The sequence below is a fragment of the Cavenderia fasciculata genome, assembly GCF_000203815.1.
Source record: "Cavenderia fasciculata unplaced genomic scaffold Scf_ET2XIPL01COFD4-5, whole genome shotgun sequence".
Classification (NCBI taxonomy): Eukaryota; Evosea; class Eumycetozoa; order Acytosteliales; family Cavenderiaceae; genus Cavenderia; species Cavenderia fasciculata.
Window position 1 is genome coordinate 3,009,687 of NW_004457695.1, and position 17,904 is coordinate 3,027,590.

Genomic DNA, 17,904 nt, shown 5'->3' on the forward strand with positions numbered 1-17,904 from the left:
GATAATATTTACTTTTTGTTTATATTAATTTAATTTATTATTTCTATTTATTTGATTTATATTATTATTTTTTTTTTACATTTCAATACCATTATCAAAATATTGGAAAACATCATAAAAGTAAGTAGAGAATGTTGAAATGGTAGAGAATGAATCGACGACGACCTTGGTCATGAATTTGGCAGCATAGGTTTCACTCTTGTTGGGACAGAAACGTTGACGTAGATGAAGGATAGTTTGTTCCTTGAAGCAAGGGAGCTTTGTATCGAGCATGAGCTCAACAAGGGTGATGATTGAATCCATATGTTGACGGGCGGCAAGGAAGGCACGGACACTTTGTTCCATGAACCATGTGAATTGTTCTGCATTTGGTTTTCCACCCATAATGTCAATCATTTCCTGATTCATCTTGAATGGCGATGCCTCAAAGGTGAGCAAATCACCACCTGGCGAGATATCAAAGATAAAACCAAAATCAATGTGTACAATGTGGCCCTCATCATCGACCAAAATGTTTGCGTTGTGTCTGTCTTTGATTTGGAGAATGTAGGATACGACAGAGTAGGCAGCCATTGATTTGATAAAGTTTCTACGTGCATTTTGGAAACCCAAACTATTCTTTTGACCATAACGAGAGATAAAATAGTCATAGAGTGAACCATTTACCTTTTTACCAATTTGATCACGAGACATGGTGTTGGGTACGAGCTCGATCATACCACAACCAGGTTTGGTAGCAATGACCTTGTATGGGAAGAGGTAGAGGTCAAGACCGACCGATTGGAAGATACGCTTAAAGAGATCAATCACTTGAAGTGCCAACATGTCTTGACGGATATCATCACCACTCTTGAAAATACAACCTTGGAGGTGTACTTCGTTTGATGGTGGGGTGGGGTCGTGAATGACACGTCTCGACAGTTTACGAATACGTGTCGATTCTCTGAGATGCATAATGTTGGTGTTGGACAGTTTGGGTGAGGTGGATTTGAGAATCGAGGGGATAATGGCCGTGGTGGACGATGTGATGGTTGCACCCATCAACGGCGAGTTGCTTGGCGATGGTGACTTTACCTCGAGATGTGATGGGTGACTGCTTGGAAGACGACGTTCCAACACCTTAAAGTTGACGAGAATAGGTACCTTGGCAGCAGACTGCAATGTCATGGCCGAATCAATATCAAGACCAATGACAATACTCTTTGGATTGGTTGGGAGGTAGAGAGGGTTGTTTGGATCTTCTCTTTGGTTGTTGGAGAGAATACGGAGTTCTTCGTGTAATTGTGTCTTTCTCTTGATGGGGTCTTTATGCTCGCGCAATAAACGTCCAGAGATGGCAGTAAACGACTCGAAATAGTCAAACTCTCGTTTGTAGTTGTCTCGTGCCTTGGCGTCCATTTCGCCAATAATGCGGTTCTTTAGACGCTTGGCAATGTCGTGGATGCCGGGATCATCAATCAACTTGTCAGTGTTGGGATCGGCTTCCGTGTAGGTTTGCACGTTCCAAATGATCTGGTGTGCCAACAACTCGGATGTCTTGCTTGCAGCGACCAAGTAGTTTTCAACAAGACCCGTACGGTCATAACGCAGTGCCTGCACCAACTGTGGAATGTAAAACATAATCGTTTCGGGTGGGAAGTTACGCAACACACGACATGCGTACTGAATCACCAATGGATGTGATCTAAAGCTCTTGGCAAGCAATGAAATGGCCATGGGTGGGGTGACAGTCTCCCAATACAAGAGGTACTTGAGTTCAGGTATGTTCCGAGCAACATTTTCCTCAGTAATGAGAAGTGGCAGTGCTTCCGGGATATTCAAGACTGCCTTTGTATTCTTGACAACCATTTCAGACAAGATACGACGAATCTTGGCAAGTTGGAAACGAGCACTAAAATGAACGGCCAATCTAGGGTCAATACGCCACGATGATACCAAGTATTCTCTCCAACTAGATTTCATGTTTTTGGGTAAATTGTCATAGGAGAATTTGAGTTGTTCTTGAATTTGGAGTGTTAAACGGTTGATTGGATTATTCCAAGCAGACATTCTCTCCAATTCATTGCCGACGAGGAGGAGGATAAGATTACGACGTTTTCTAAGTTCCTCAAGTTGAAGTTCATTCAATGGACGTTCTCCACTCTTACAAGTCTCTAAAAGTGTTTGACTCACTAAAATACCTTGTGCCGATGAAACTGTCATGGTTCCAATACCACTACCAATCACATCCAACTTGATTGTACCAGGTGTTGAACTACCAACTGAACTTGCAAGTGCAGCAGTTGATCCATTCATAGTATTTGATGATTGTTGTAGTTGTTGTTGTTGTAGTTGTTGTTGTTGTTGTTGATGTTGTTGTTGAGCAAGTCCAATACCAACAGCTCCACTTAATCCACTACCAACATGATTTGATCCATTTGATTGTGACGATGGTACGGCATTGGTTAGTGATGGAATGGCAGATCCAGAAACATTTGAAGAATTGGCCAATAGATTTAGACGATCTGAACTTGGACGACTATTACGAATGGTAGAATAACCATTGATAGATTGTGATGAATTAATCAAGGAACCAGTATTCTTGTCACGTGAAAAAGAGATGGTATGACGTTTTTCAATGGCATAGGAAAAGATTGGTTCTGTTTGGAGAGCCTTGCAGAAATCAATGAGCGTGTGAGTATCTGCTTGCAAGTCACCACTCGACTCGTTTTGTCCGTACCAGATTGGTGGTAGGTAGAACCAACTGAGTGCAGCCAAATAGACACGGTCACGCATTAATTTGACAAGTGTTTGGTCGCCGATATAGTCACCTTGGATGAATCGCATACACAACAAGAGAAGTTTGAATCTCGTACCAAGACTACGTGGTGAAACACTAAGCATATTCTGATCGGCAATTGCCTTTAGCAACATTGAAATGATAACATCAACTTGTTCCTTGCTAGAGTATTTTACAACATAGAAACGTTCCTCCAAGAAATTAATCATAATCTTGTGTGGTACATGATTATGTCTTTCTGGTAAATTACCAACATTCTTTTTTTGTTCTACTGGTGTTCCTCCCATCATTACATCTATATTTGGTTCGTTGGAATCTTTTTGCGTAGCAGATGGTTGTGATTGTGATTGTGATTGTGTTGGTTGTTGTTGTTGTTGAGAAATTGAAAATGGTGATGGATCACGTTCAGTATTTGTAAATAGACCAATACGTTGATTGACAGTCCAAGACCAAATATCAGAGATGGAAGTCATAATGAATTGAGTCAAATCTGGACGTTCGGCCAATAACCATTTCCAAGCAGTTACACCAACCTCCATTGAGTTGGGTGTAAAGATAAAAGCTGGAGCATAACAGACCATGTGAATCAATTTAACACTCTGACCAAAATAATGATTGATAAGGAATGCACATGATCGATACATGATTGAACTAAATGCCAAAGAATCGACAATCTTTCCACGACGGTGTTGTTGAATCAACTTTTCAAACTCTTCAATCAAACGTAAAAATGCCAATTCCTCGACAATCTCGCTCAACTTTTCGTCTTCTTGTTCGCCAGAGTTTTCGTTATAGTCGACCATCATCATATTGATCATACCATTGACCTCGCCAGAATAGAGGGATTTGAGTTGAAGTGTACTAATAAAGTTGGCAGCATTACTATTGTAACAAATTGGGTAGGCACTAGCCAATACATCTTGGTTGTTGGAATTGCCAGTGAATCTACTACCAATGGCAGATGCAGCAGCTGATGCAATGTTGCTGTGAGCTGGTTGAGGAGAGGTTCCAATAATTCCATTGACACCGTTTAATCCGTTGCCAATCGATGTGTTGTTGATGGAACCAATCTCTACAGCCAACGAGAAACCAATATGGTTACGTGAAAAGGTGCTGAATCGTTGCATGTACTCTTGCAACTGTTCTTGAATTTCGATGGGAGCGACTTGAGCACCATTCTTGAGCCATACATTACCAAGCTCTACCACTTCTTGGAGGAGACGGTGACGGGCAGGTGTCTCGTCGGGCAACTCGATGACATAGTCGACGGATGGTAGTTTGATTGAAATCATATCCATTGGCTTGACTTTGGCAGCTTGTCCAATAGCTTCAATCAGATCGAGTAGAGTTCCCAAACATTCACGATTCCAAAGGATTTGTGGGAAACGAGCGACCAATGAAGAGATGGATTCATCCGATGCCTTTCTAACTGGTTGGTAGGGGTAACAGAATTTGAGCAATAAAAAGCTGGCATGGTCAGAGAGAACACGTTCACAAGAAGCTGGTGACACACAGAGATAGGTAGTGACAAAGTCATTAAATACCTTGTCAACAATACCACGAATACAAGCATTGACATAAATACTTTCGATTGACTGATCTTGTAAATAGGCAAATACAACCTTGAAAGAATGAGACATTGAGAAACGCATAGTCTCTAGTGTATAGACAGAGTATACATAGGCAGCCTGAGCAAATGTAAGATTCTTGATGACATGTGCATGGTTTGGCAGTACCTCTAGCAGACGAGAACGTAACTCTACAAAGTATTCCTTGTCAAATCCTTGTTTGATAATACTATCAAGTTCCAGTTCCATCTCTAAATGCAAATGACTCTTGGTAGAGATGAGAGGTAAAAGATGTGATGCAATGACTTGTACACACTCTCTCCAATCACTTCTCCATGTACCAGGTGTAGAGAATCTAAACAATACACAATAAAACCAAATACTACGGAACAGTCTCATATTTGATACTTCTGTACTATTTAACAAAGCAGTAAAACTTGAACTATTCGAGTTATTGCCCGAGTTTGAGACATTACCACCGATAGGGACCTTGATTAATTCTGCAATAGTTGGTAAGAGGAAACCCATACCTTTGAGAACTGGTGATGCCAACTTTTGATTCAACTCTTCACGTTTTAACGTTTTACCAAGTTGTTGGAACAACTTTAGGACACGTTTACAAAGATCTTGACGAAGTTCTTGACTAGAGAGGTCTTTGGCAAGACGTTGGAGAGCGTTGGGGGTGATGTTTCGGATGAGTCCTTGATGAGGATCACGACAAATCTTTTTAAAGAGTTTGGTGATCAATACGACAATGTCTTTGGTGACGGATGCGTAACCGAGCAATGCAATCTCTGTCAGCTGTTCCAGCACTAGATTCTCGATAAAGGTTGGTGGATAAGTGACACGACTCATAAAGTTTGGTAGAATCATGTCAATGACGTGTTGATCGTTGAGCATACACGCAATTCTACCAAGACATGTGATAATGTTGGAGAGTGCGTCAAACTGTTGTTCAGCAGCTTGAGTAGAAATGACTGATGGTGATCGGTTGCGTCCATCAGGTCCTACATTATTGGCAGTAGTAGCCATCAAACTGATACTGTACTCGCTGTATTGAATGTGCATCGTGTTGATGAGTGAAGAAATGACAGTCTTGCAAATCTCGATACCATGTTCACGACGATGTTCGTTTTTAAGTATACGACATACACTATCGAAAACGGTCAATCGTACGTTGTTGTTGTTTTTTGGGATCCTAGAGTGTTGAATAAATTCCTTTAGCACTTCAATCACTCTAATCGACTTTTCAGAATAACGATCACACAAATCGACCAAACTCGTCAAAATGGTAGTATACAACAACTCGCTATGTGGACGATTCAAACTAACCAACACTTCACTATTATTTAGATTTTTTGTCTCTTGTACAAATCTAATTGTATAATCCATCACTTCTTTACCAATTGATGCATCTGATATTCCACATCTTACAATTACATTCTAAAAAGAAAAAAGAAATTTAAAATATTAATTTTAAAATGATTCTTTAAAAGTTTGGTTTCAATGTTTGACTTACAATAATTGAAATAAATGTTTCATTATCAGTTATAGTTGTAGTATAATGAAAAACTAGATTATATAATCTTCTATAAGTTTCACTTTCAACTTGATCTGTTGAAAGATGAGTTATTTGTTCAAATGATTTACAAATTAATAATAAACACTAAACAAAGAAAAAAAGAAATAAATATTAGTAAATAGAAGTATAAATAGATCATATCTCTTTTCTTCTGCTTTACCTTTTTCTGATTAAGTTTGTTACTATTATTAATATTATTATTAGTTGTACTATTGACACTTTTTTTAAGAGTTGAGGGTGAAGAGATTGGTATTTGAGTTGAAATGTTGGAGAGGATATTTTCAATGATACCAATGACACGAGACAATTCATCTTGTTGATAGTTGAAATGAGTTGGTTCACCTAGAGCCATGAGGGTACCATAGAGGATGGGTACATTATTTGATTGTACAATATGTGAAAAAAAGTCTATAAACGCAGGCATGATCATTCCACGAGCCGACGTTGGTTGATTGTCATCACTGTCGGCGACATGTGTCAATGCTGCCAATTGTCTAATCAAGTAAAATGTAAAGTTGGTGGCATGTACTATATCCGATGGTGCTGTGAAATCACTATACGTCAAGTATTTGATAAAGGCAATCAATATTAAAATTGCTTTTTCTCCAATCACTCCATTTGAACATTTATAAAGATGTGATAATGCAATTACACTTTCTTGTGATCTTATACTCTAAAGTAAAGTAGAAAGTAGAAATAAAGATAGATACTATTAATATCAACACATACATATGATTATCTTTTTCTTTTTCTTTTTCTTTTAAGACTTACAACCAAGGATGACATTAAAGTTGGATTATGATCAAGAATATGACAAAGATGTTCATCATTTGCTTCTACATTTAAATATCTACGATTGGGTAGGAGAGCTAGACAAGAGTTTATAATGACTTGTATACTATCCTCGGGTATTGGGTTGAGGAATGATATAGTCTCTGCTAGTTGTACCTTTGCTGATAACCGAAACAATTCTGGTACTGTTTCATTTAACTTGTTGAATTCTGTTGAACTCTTATAGTTTAATGAAATCATCTTTGTTTCCATTTTAGTTAAGTATATATATTTATATTACTCTCGAGAGAGAATAAAAGAAGAGATATAAAATCAAAAACCAAATTTTGAAAAATTTTATAATGATCATCACAAGAAAACAAGTTGGTTTCTTTTTTTTATTTTCAAAAGTAGAAATAAATAATTTACTTATTTATTTATATATATATATATATAGAAACAGAATATATTATGTCAACATTAGCAGATGAATTCTTAAATGATTTAAATGATATAGGAGATGAAAATTATAATAATGAATATGACGATGATGACGATAGAGACGACAACGAAGAAGATAATGACAGAGACGAAGAAGAATCATCGTCATTAACTAAAGATCAGCAACAACAACAACAAACAAAAAATCAAGAAGAAGAAGATGCTGATGATGTAGGTGAAAAAGATGATCTTATGCTTACAGATGATATATTGGAAAAGAAACAAAATCAATTAATATCCTCTATTAAAGATGCTCCTATAGAGTCTATTGCAACTTTAAAAAATTCAACTAGATTAAGTAATATTTTAAAAGTATGTAAAACAAAAAAGAAAAAAGAGAAATAGAAATAGATATATTAGAATCTCTTTTTATTAATTATCTTTTTTTCTTATCTTTGTAGAAAGTAGAACATCAACTTTGTCAAGCATTACCAGAAAAGGGAAAAAAGACAGTTCAAGGTGTGATTGAACATCAATTGATTGTTGATTGTAACAAGATTATTCAAGATATTCAACATGAAATCTATCTCATTCACAAATATGTTAAAGAAAAATATAGTACCAAATTTCCTTCACTAAGTAATACAATTCAAAATCCATTAGATTATATTCTTGTTGTAAAAAGAATTGGAAATCAAGATGTAAGAAGAAAGAAATGAAAAAAGAAATAGAAAAAGAAACTATACTTTTTATTAACTCTCTCTTCTTTTTATTTTAGGATTTAATAAATATAAATTTATCAGATTTATTACCAAAAGCAACTATAATGGTAGTAATAATGTCAAGTGGTACAGATAAAAGTTTATCAGATGGAGAATTGGAAAGAATTAATTCGGCGTGTGATATGGCAATTGAATTGGACAAGACAAAGAAAGTTATTTTGGGTTATCTCGAGAGTAGAATGGCATTTATTGCTCCGAATCTTTCGGTGTTGTTGGGTGGTAGTATTGCAGCTCGTCTTATTGGTATTGCTGGTAGTGTCTCTAATCTTGCTGTCATTCCAGCCGGTAATCTACAAACATTTGGTGCAGATACCAAAGCATTGGCTGGTTTCTCTGGTATGGGTAACCGTAAATTCCAAATGGGTTTCATCTCTCAATGTGATATTGTTAAATCGGCTCCTGTATATCTTCAAAAACAAGCTATTCGTGCAATAACTGGAAGAGTTTCAATTGCTGCCAGAGTTGATTCTTGTCAAGAATCAAATCATTGTAAGAAAATAGAAAAACAAAAAAATAGAAACAAAAAAAAAGATAGATTACAAAACTAATATAATATAATATATTTATTTTCTTTTTATTTATTTTTTTTGTTTAGATGGAGAATTAGGACAACAATATAAAGAAGAAATTGAAGCAAAGATTGAAAAATGGCAAGAACCACCACCAACCAAACAAATTAAAGCACTTCCAGCACCAGCCGAACATAAAAAGAACAAACGAGGTGGTAGAAAGGCAAGAGCCGTCAAGAAACGTTATGGAATGACCGATATGAGAAAAGCACAAAATAGAATGGCATTTGGTGAAGAGGAAAAGACTATTGGCGACAGTGGTATTGGTTTGGGTATGGTCGGTGAAGGTAGTGGTAAATTGAGAATGATGGCACAGGATCGTGGTATTTTGAAAAGAAAGAAAATTGAAGATGGTCATAAATCAAGACCTGGTGCTGGTGGTGGTGCAGGTGCCAAATCTGTTCGTCCCGGTGGTCTTACTACTGTTGGTGGTGCAGGTGGTGCTGTCACTTCGATTGCTGGATCATTTACAATGAGTGGTTTACAATCTGTCATGGTTACTCCTGCAACTGGATTACAAGTTGCTATTGGTAGTGGCGGCGGCAGTAGTGGTGATGCATCTGTTAAAAATAAATACTTTGGTGATGGTATAAAGAGAAAAATTGATCAACTCTAAAAAAGATAGAGAAATCTAATAATAAATTGACCAATCAATACATATCGATCAATCAATCAATGATGATGATTATTTTTAGAACGACTACTAGTTGGATGTGTTGGAGTTTTAAATGATAATGCTTCAACTGATGCTATTTGATTTGTATATTCACTATCCATAAAATTCATTACTCTTATTTTTCTTGAATATAATTCTTCCAATTTCATATTATCATTATTATTCATTTGTCTTGATTGAGTTTGAATTAATATTTCACCAATTAATGATGCAATTTGATGTTTACACTAAATAATATAATATATATTAGATAACAAGTAGTGTATTATATTATATATTGAATTACATACATAGATTGAATCTTGTTTTGATAGAACATTAAAACCAAAACTTGGACAACTACAATAATTTGCATCCAATAGACACATATACTTTGTTCCTTTTCTACCATCGACCACATAGATTGATCGATTCGATGGAAAAAAGATATATTTTGATATTGAATCATTATCTACTAGTTGTAATGATGAGAATACTGTCTTGTTAAATATTGAATAAAGACATATTAATGTATCGTCTGACACTAAATATTTAGAAGAAAAAAAAAAGTAAATAGATTAGACTAGACTAACATAATCTACTCTCAATGATATTAACCTAAAACACATACAAGGTCTATCTGCTTTTAATAAATCATCAACTATATCAATTAATTTAACATCCATCCTTTTGAGCTAGTATAACTTTAAGATAATATTATATGACTATACTTGACATTAATCGAACTATTATCTTTACCTATGAATCTAAATTTCGAGGAAATCTGAATAAAATTGTTTTGGGGTGTGAAGATGCAAGTTTGTTTGTTATTATTTTTATTAATTTTTTTGTTTATAGACAAAGGATGTGTGGAAGATCAGTATTAACATTAGAACCACAAGATATACAAGCTAGAACTAATACAACTAGAGTAATAGGTCAATACCAACAATCATATAATGTAACAATCGGTATGGTTCAACCGGTCATTGTGGCAAGTGCCAATCAACATGTTGTTCAAGCCATGACATGGGGAGGTGTAACGATTGGAACTCAAATGGGTCTAAGCAACATTAGATCAGACAACAAAAATGGTCTATTCAAATCAATGTTAAAGAAACAAAGATGTTTGGTGGTAGCTAATGGTTTCTATGAATGGAAACATCCAACTCATGGTAATTCAAAACCTCTACCTTATTATTTTCATATTCCAAATCAAGAAGAAAAGACAAAGACAACTTCTTCTTCTTTGTCATCATCAGATTCAATGATGATTAGTGAATCTGATAGATTTGGAGGTAATGAAAAGATTATAGATAAATCTAAAACAATCATGTTGATGGCTGGTGTATACCAAGTTACAAAGGATAATGGTGGTAATGACTCTTATAGATATTCTGTCATTACAACTGATGCTTCAAAAGAAGTGTCACCTGTACATCACAGAATGCCAGTTATCTTTAGAGATCAAGATGATATTAATAGATGGCTATCAGAAAGCACTACCGATGAAGAATCCTATGGTATGATGAAACAATTTATTGGTCTTTCCTCTCATAGAGTTCCAATGTTGGTCAATAGTATTAAAAATAATGGTCCAGAATTGATTGAAAATGAAAAGGATTATTATTCAAAACATGGTATAAATAGATTTTTTCAACCAATCCAAGATGTACAACAATCTCAACAAGATGTACAACAATCTCAACAACCTATAGAACAACAAAATAATGTGCAAATACAACCAACAATATTAGATGAAGAAGTTGAATTTGATTTTTTCGATGATACTCCTCCTCCTTCGTCTTCTTCTTCTTCCACCATTTCTCAACCATCTTTTGTAAATACACAAATATCCTCCTCCTCCTCATCCTCTTCATCCCAATCAAAACCAAGAGCCAATTCAAACACCACAACCAAAAAACCAACTGTATCAAAATCACCATCAAAGTCACCATCCAAATCAACTCTTCTTGCCAACAAGAAATCATTTACAAATCCACCCAAAGGTGGAGGTATTGAAAGGTTCTTTACTCCACAGTAGAGAGAGAAAGAGATAATAAATAAATATTTGTATCGCCGTTAGTTTCAGGAAAGTGAAGTTACTAATGCGAAAGCATTGGGGGTTCGAGTCCCACACATCACTTGTTCAAGTCCTTTGCTGCATGTTTGTTGCTACTCTTTTTGACACTTGCAAACCAAACCAAGTTGTGTCCACCTAAATGATAGACCTAGACATTGATATACATCTCTAAACATCTCTATCCTATCCATATCTACCTTTTCTGTTTCAACACATAACAAACTACTACTGCTACTTTAAAATCTTATATAAACAAATCCTTTTATTTATTTATTATTTATTTATTTATTAAAAAGAACCATAATGATTATTCTTATTTTGACTTGGATGATGATGATGATGATATTTGTGATGATTATGATGTCTCTTGTAGAGGACGTAGATAATGATTACTAAAATGGCAACACCAAGTACAACACCGATTGCAATACCTGCTTTTTGGCCACTGGTTAAACCACTCTTTGGTTTAGATGGTGCTACACATAAATCATCACCCATTCCTCCATTAATGGTACACTCTGCTCCACTTAGACAAGAAATAAATGGTACCACTGTTTCATTTTTAGTAAAAATATGAACAATATCTACATCTTTAATTGTAATGGTTGAACTATTTTGACATTGCTTAATAATAATAATAATAAATCAAAAAAATTGAATTAATATATAAATACCAAATCATACTAATCATTTTAAACTTTTTTTTTGACTTACAATTGAAGTAATAATATTTGAAACGGTAATATAATTTAGATTAATTGTTGAACTACCAGTAACATATAAGATACTACCATTTCGAGCAGCATTACCAATAAATTGTGAACCATTGAATGCACCAATATAGGAATTGGATGAATAGATAGCACCACCTTCTTGAGATGCGGAATTACCACTAAAATCACAACCAGAGATTGTAACGATAGAAGTTGAAAGAGCACTGACAACACCTCCTTGCACAGCAGAATTACTAATAAAACTACTATTATATAGACCAACTCGAGAGTTTGTTGCAACGATTTGACCATTATATGGAGCAGTGTTACTAGTGAAATTGGAATCCAAAACTTGAATGTCTGAATTGGTCAATGTAAATGCACTAGTATTGAGATTAGAAGTGACAGATGATTCAACAAAGACAACGTTTGTACTTTCAAAAGCACTGATCAAAGATCCATTACCAACGGCTTGATTATTTGTAAATACACATTCCGACAATATACTGCTGGCGAGTGAATTGAATATGAGAATGAGTGAACCTTTGGATGCAAGTGTATTATTGGTGAATTGGTTCTTTCCAAGGTAGATGTTGTTGACCAAGCTGGATTGAATGAGGAATTGTGCTTGGTTTTGATTAAATGTATTGTCGGTAATAGTAACAAATAAAATGTTACCAGTCATTTTAATCAAGGAGTTGGCCGTTGTAATATTGTAAAAGTTGGATTGTTGGAAAACAACTTGTGATTCGAATGGGAGGTTGTTTTGAGTACTGACCGATAGAATGGAACCGTCAAACGTGGTAATATTGGCAAATGTACATGACAAGAAACTGATGGATGACTTTGAATTGATGCTAGAGTAGACGATACCACCCGATAGATCACCAGTGACTGCTAGATTGACAAAGGTAACATTGATGACGGCCAGAATGGTTTGATCGGCAGAAGTGATGGGACCACCATTAACTGGCAATAGAATTTGTACAAAGTATGGTACAAAGACACCGGTCATATCAATGACGACCGATCCATTATTAGCGACAATATTGAGTGTTTGATTGTAAAGTTGAATGTTTGAATTGGCGTTACCAGTGTAAGTACCCTCTGACATGAATATGGTCAATTGATGGCCTCCACCAACCGTCACATTGTTGAAAGATGCGATAGCACTTGCAATATCTGGACATGTGTTATTTACATTACTATTATCTGCACCACAGTTGATACTAGTGTTGGTTGATTGCGAATTTACATAAAGTGTTGTTTGTGTGCCTGTTGTTATTGTTGCTTGTGCTGATAATGTAAAAAAACTAACCAACACAATGAAAACAAATAAAAATGTTTTTAAATATTTCATCTTTGTAAAAATAAATAAATAATCAAATAAATATTTGTTGTTGTGATTAAAAATGATGACGTTGTTTGTTACAACTTATAATAATGAACCGTTGTTACATTACATTATAAAGTTGTCGCTTTTATCTTTAATTTTTCTAAAGACAAGAAAAATCATCATAAAATTTTCTCAAAATATCTGAGTCGCGTGGGGCCACCCTTTGATCTTTGGAATGGAAGTGGGTTCCCCAATATTTTGTTTCTGAATAGATCAAGGTCCTGCTTTTTAAAGATAAGGTATTGACGTAGATGTTTGGACATATGCAATGTAATTACAATCAGTTAATATTGGTTGATTAACATATATGTTATGAGTAGTTTGGTTCCAACAACAAAATCAAATTATTTCCCTTGTTGGCGATTTCAAAAAAAAAAAAAAAAAAATTGATTTTTTTGGGTGTTGAGCTGAAGTTGTGTCACATGACCCGACCATCAAACAAAAGTAGTTTGTTGTGTGTTGACAGATAAGGGTAGATGTATATCAATGTCTAGGTCTATCATTTAGGTGGACACAACTTGGTTTGGTTTGCAAGTGTCAAAAAGAGTAGCAACAAACATGCAGCAAAGGACTTGAACAAGTGATGTGTGGGGGACTCGAACCCCCAATGCTTTCGCATTAGTAACTTCACTTTCCTGAAACTAACGACTCTACCAATTCGTCTAACACACCGATCGTTGAAACCAAAACTTTTTGGCGCTCCCGGAGCGTCACCCAACGACCCACCTCTCTCCCTTCCAATGCTCCCCCCTCCCCAGCCATACAAACACACACCAACACCTCTACATACAATACACATACAACTCTATTTGCAAGCTTGCGTAGATGTGTTGGAGCAGACAAAGCATTACGCGACGAAAAACCGAAAATTGTCAAAAAAAACAAAAATCTGGTGATGAGCGAGAACGAGTTTGTTGTTTACGCAATCGACAAATCCCTAGCAACTTTTGTATGACAACATGGTGAGCACAAGCTAATACAGGAAAAGAGAGAGTAGAATGGAGTTTGAAGAAACAATCCGATGCTTGATCTGATAGGTAGGTAGGGGGAGGTAACTAACTCTATCATCAAGCTAAATGATAAAAGAGAGAGAGAGAGAGAGAGAGAGAGGCAAGTAGTACGAAACAGTCGAGACAATAGACATGGTGCGGAGGTATAGTACACTACTGATGATATAAAGACACATAAGAGGAGAGAAAGAATAGAGAGAGAGGGAGAGAGAGAGAAATAAAGTATATATATTGTATGAGTTGATATACAACTGTTGTATCTATCTGTAATAATTATTTATAAATCGATTTTGAAAAATGAATTAAAAAAAAAGACTTCTTATGTCTCTCATCTTTTTTTTGAAACGACTGACAGGATTAGTTTGATAAACTATCACACAAACATTCATCAGAACAATACAAGGCAACATGTGCGCCCATTAAATATTAATAGACTCAATCAAAGGGAAAGAATAATACAACCAAACCCTCCTCAAAACATCAAATATAACTCAAACAAGTAAAAGAATGAAATGGTTGGTATTTTTTATATATCTTTTATTTGCCTTTTATTTATTCCTTGTCAATATTCATACTATTATTAATAGAAGATTTACTTTCACACCAAAATCTGGCTCTAAAATCGTTGCTACAAGTCATCAATGCATTCTCGACGGGAGAAGATGCAATTGCTCTAATAGATTGAATATGTCCTGGCAATGATTGCATAGCCTCTCCATTTCTTGAATTATAAATTGCCAAGTTTGAAGGTTGATTATCCAATGTTAATATTAATTCTTCGTTAAAATTAAACGTTGCTGTCATTTTATTTTTCTAACAGAAAAATAAATAAATAAATAAAGTATTAATAATTAATCCAATTCTCTCTTTTCTTTTTTTTCTATTTTTTCTATTTTTTCTATTTTTTCATACAATATTATTTGATAATTGAACACCAGTATTTATAGTATTAATTAAACGACCAGAAGAAATTTCCCAAAGTTTAACACAACTATCACGACCCGATGATAATAGGTATTTTTGATTACGAGAGATTTGTACCGACGTGACTTCCATACCATTGTGAGGAGTAGCCAAAGTATTGATAAGAGAAAAGTTTTGAGCGTCCCAAATCTTGATGGTACAATCTTTAGAGCACGATGCAAAGATGTTTCCATCGATCGAGTATCGCACCATATTGATTGGACCATGATGATGTTCGTTTACCTTGCGCGATGTAAACGATTGAAATGTATTGACATCGTAGAGACGGATCATATGATGATCAGTACCCGCCAAAATCATATCACCACACGGATGGAATTGTATGGTTCTAACACTATGAGAATCTGGTAGATATTTAAATGATCGTTTCAATGAGCTCTTGTAATCATAAAATCTAATTGTACAATCTTTTGATGCTGATGCCAGTATTGGTGCTGTTGGATGAAAATCTAAATCTGTTATTGGCTAAAGAAATATAAATAAGTAAAAACTATATATCTTTCTTATATTTTAGTTACCTTTGAATGATCATAAAAAGTTCTAAATACAGGTCTACTTGGAGCAAAGTCTTCACTTGTTTCATTTTTAGTTTGATTAAAGTTTCTCATTTTGTTGACGTCTAGTACTTTGATGCTTGCATCCGATGACCCAGTGGCCACATATTTACCATCACCACTAAACTTTGCACATCTACATGCATTCTTGTGTGTTGTTATAAATTTGGTTATAAATGTAGTCTGATTACCAAGAGGTGATGATGATTGTGGTGGTACATCTAAATCTAATCCTGTTAATATTGTATTATTATCCATTGATAATATTGATGATTCATCTAAAAAATAGAAAAAGATAATGTATTAATATGTGTATAGATTATAATCTATCTATCTATCTCTTTCTCTCTCTATCTCTTTCTTTTACCATCATTCCAAATATCTTGTTTCTGAGGACTAATTTGAAACAATGTAGAAAGTTTATTTGATGCTTCATTTGGTAGAGGACAAGGAATCATCATTGATTCACTCAACTTTGTTGCTTCATTTACATATCCATCAAATACTAATTGATTTAATATTAATGAATATAAATCTCTTTGTTCTTCTTTCATATTTGAATGGTAAAAGTATTAATGAAAAAAGTAGTAAACATGTTTTCGTGATGATCGACTCTCTCTTTGAATTTGTCTTTTTTTTTTTTTTTAATTTAATTTAATTTAGATACATAAATATCTATATGTATGTATTTATTTGTTATTTATTATTATAAGTTGAATTATGAATATATATATATATTTACAAAAAAGATATCTTTTTCTATTATTATTATTTCTTTAAGACACCAAACCAAATTCCTAAAAAGATACCGACTCCAACCAAAGTAATTAATAGACAAATTGCAAGACAAACTAGTTTCTTACGATAACTACTCTTGTAGACATGAGCCTTTTCCAAATCAATGACAGCATCTTCAACCTTTTGATCAGACACTTCTACATTATCATTGGCAATGACCAATTGTTCACCTTGTTCATTGACCATATCCGAAATATCAGTCATCACCTCTTTTAATACCAACATGTCTTCAACCAATTGTTTGGTTTCCTTGTTTCTCTCTTTAATAATTTCTTCATAAACTTCATCTTGACTAATTGATTGTCCTCCTAATCCCATTGTTTGATATTGTTGTTGTTGTTGTTGGTATTGTTGTTGTGGTTTTTGTGAAAAATTGGATTGATATCTATCATCATCCATATAATTATTATTATTATTATAATTATTATTATTATTATTATTATAGTTATTTTGTTGTTGTTGTTGTTGTTGTTGTTTAAAATTAGAATTATTAATACTTGGAGATTCGACCAACGAATTTCTAAATTGTTGGTCTTTGATGGGAGCATGTTGTTTTTCATGTTGAATAGATTGTTGTACGATATGATTAAATGAATTGGTAGAGTCTGTCAAACCCTTGACAAGCTTGTCCAATTGCATCTTTGGTACTTTAGACTTGGTCGATGGATTTCGTAATCCATCAGATACTCGTTTCAAGTTTTCTGATATATCCAACTTTCTAAGATGAACATTATGTCTAAATGAATCAGTATCTCTAACAGTTCCCTACAAAATAAATAAATGTACATTTATATAAGTTATCTCTATCTCTCTCTCTCTCTTTGTTGTGAATAACACATACATAATCACGTAATAATTTCTCTAATTGTGATATCTCTACATGTGTCTTTGTTAATAGATTAGTGATAGTTTGAATTTCATTATTATTATTATTATTGTTATTATTATTTAATAAAGGTTGTCTTTCTGTCATTATTAATCTATGTGTGTGTGTGTGTGTGTGTATATCACTCTCTAACTCCAATGTGATGATAAGAATAATAACTTGTTTAACTTTTAACTCTTCACAGACACAGACAGACTTTGATTAAAAAAATATCTTTTTTGAAATATTTTTGGCGTGGCGAAAATGTCTTAGAGGAACGAGAGAAATCACAAGTCATCAAGAACATGCAAATATTTAAATAAATATAAATAAAATAAATTATCTAACCAACCC

The 17,904-nt window shown here is 34.3% G+C and overlaps 7 protein-coding genes and 1 non-coding gene across 8 annotated transcripts; 2 read left to right on the plus strand and 6 right to left on the minus strand.

Annotated features, from left to right (window-relative positions):
- Positions 1-75: 75 nt before the first annotated feature.
- On the minus strand, positions 76-6,973 carry DFA_08772 (phosphatidylinositol 4-kinase; the record flags this gene model as incomplete). Its single annotated transcript, XM_004356204.1, has 4 exons — positions 76-5,790; positions 5,867-6,013; positions 6,090-6,602; positions 6,701-6,973. The coding sequence occupies 4 exons, from the start codon at positions 6,971-6,973 to the stop codon at positions 76-78; spliced, it is 6,648 nt and encodes a 2,215-aa protein (XP_004356257.1).
- Positions 6,974-7,062: 89 nt separating this feature from the next.
- Positions 7,063-9,108, plus strand: DFA_08773 (uncharacterized protein; the record flags this gene model as incomplete). The annotated part of the gene is made up of 5 exons (XM_004356205.1): positions 7,063-7,087; positions 7,158-7,513; positions 7,603-7,842; positions 7,920-8,412; positions 8,519-9,108. 5 exons carry the CDS (start codon positions 7,063-7,065, stop codon positions 9,106-9,108), a joined length of 1,704 nt encoding a protein of 567 aa, XP_004356258.1.
- A 56-nt stretch (positions 9,109-9,164) lies between these two features.
- DFA_08774 (uncharacterized protein) lies at positions 9,165-9,833 on the minus strand (the record flags this gene model as incomplete). The annotated part of the gene is made up of 3 exons (XM_004356206.1): positions 9,165-9,395; positions 9,459-9,691; positions 9,779-9,833. 3 exons carry the CDS (start codon positions 9,831-9,833, stop codon positions 9,165-9,167), a joined length of 519 nt encoding a protein of 172 aa, XP_004356259.1.
- A 179-nt stretch (positions 9,834-10,012) lies between these two features.
- On the plus strand, positions 10,013-11,191 carry DFA_08775 (uncharacterized protein; the record flags this gene model as incomplete). Its single annotated transcript, XM_004356207.1, has 1 exon — positions 10,013-11,191. The coding sequence occupies one exon, from the start codon at positions 10,013-10,015 to the stop codon at positions 11,189-11,191; it is 1,179 nt and encodes a 392-aa protein (XP_004356260.1).
- Positions 11,192-11,518: 327 nt separating this feature from the next.
- On the minus strand, positions 11,519-14,138 carry DFA_08776 (uncharacterized protein; the record flags this gene model as incomplete). The annotated part of the gene is made up of 3 exons (XM_004356208.1): positions 11,519-11,854; positions 11,945-13,303; positions 14,130-14,138. 3 exons carry the CDS (start codon positions 14,136-14,138, stop codon positions 11,519-11,521), a joined length of 1,704 nt encoding a protein of 567 aa, XP_004356261.1.
- On the minus strand, positions 13,921-14,011 carry DFA_08777. The gene is given in 2 exon segments: positions 13,921-13,964; positions 13,973-14,011. It is a non-coding gene; the product is annotated as a tRNA-Leu (tRNA).
- Positions 14,139-14,901: 763 nt separating the features above from the next.
- Positions 14,902-16,441, minus strand: cstf1 (WD40 repeat-containing protein; the record flags this gene model as incomplete). The annotated part of the gene is made up of 4 exons (XM_004356209.1): positions 14,902-15,162; positions 15,262-15,798; positions 15,852-16,165; positions 16,255-16,441. 4 exons carry the CDS (start codon positions 16,439-16,441, stop codon positions 14,902-14,904), a joined length of 1,299 nt encoding a protein of 432 aa, XP_004356262.1.
- Positions 16,442-16,655: 214 nt separating this feature from the next.
- On the minus strand, positions 16,656-17,658 carry syn7B (putative syntaxin 7; the record flags this gene model as incomplete). The annotated part of the gene is made up of 2 exons (XM_004356210.1): positions 16,656-17,450; positions 17,527-17,658. The coding sequence occupies 2 exons, from the start codon at positions 17,656-17,658 to the stop codon at positions 16,656-16,658; spliced, it is 927 nt and encodes a 308-aa protein (XP_004356263.1).
- Positions 17,659-17,904: the final 246 nt, after the last annotated feature.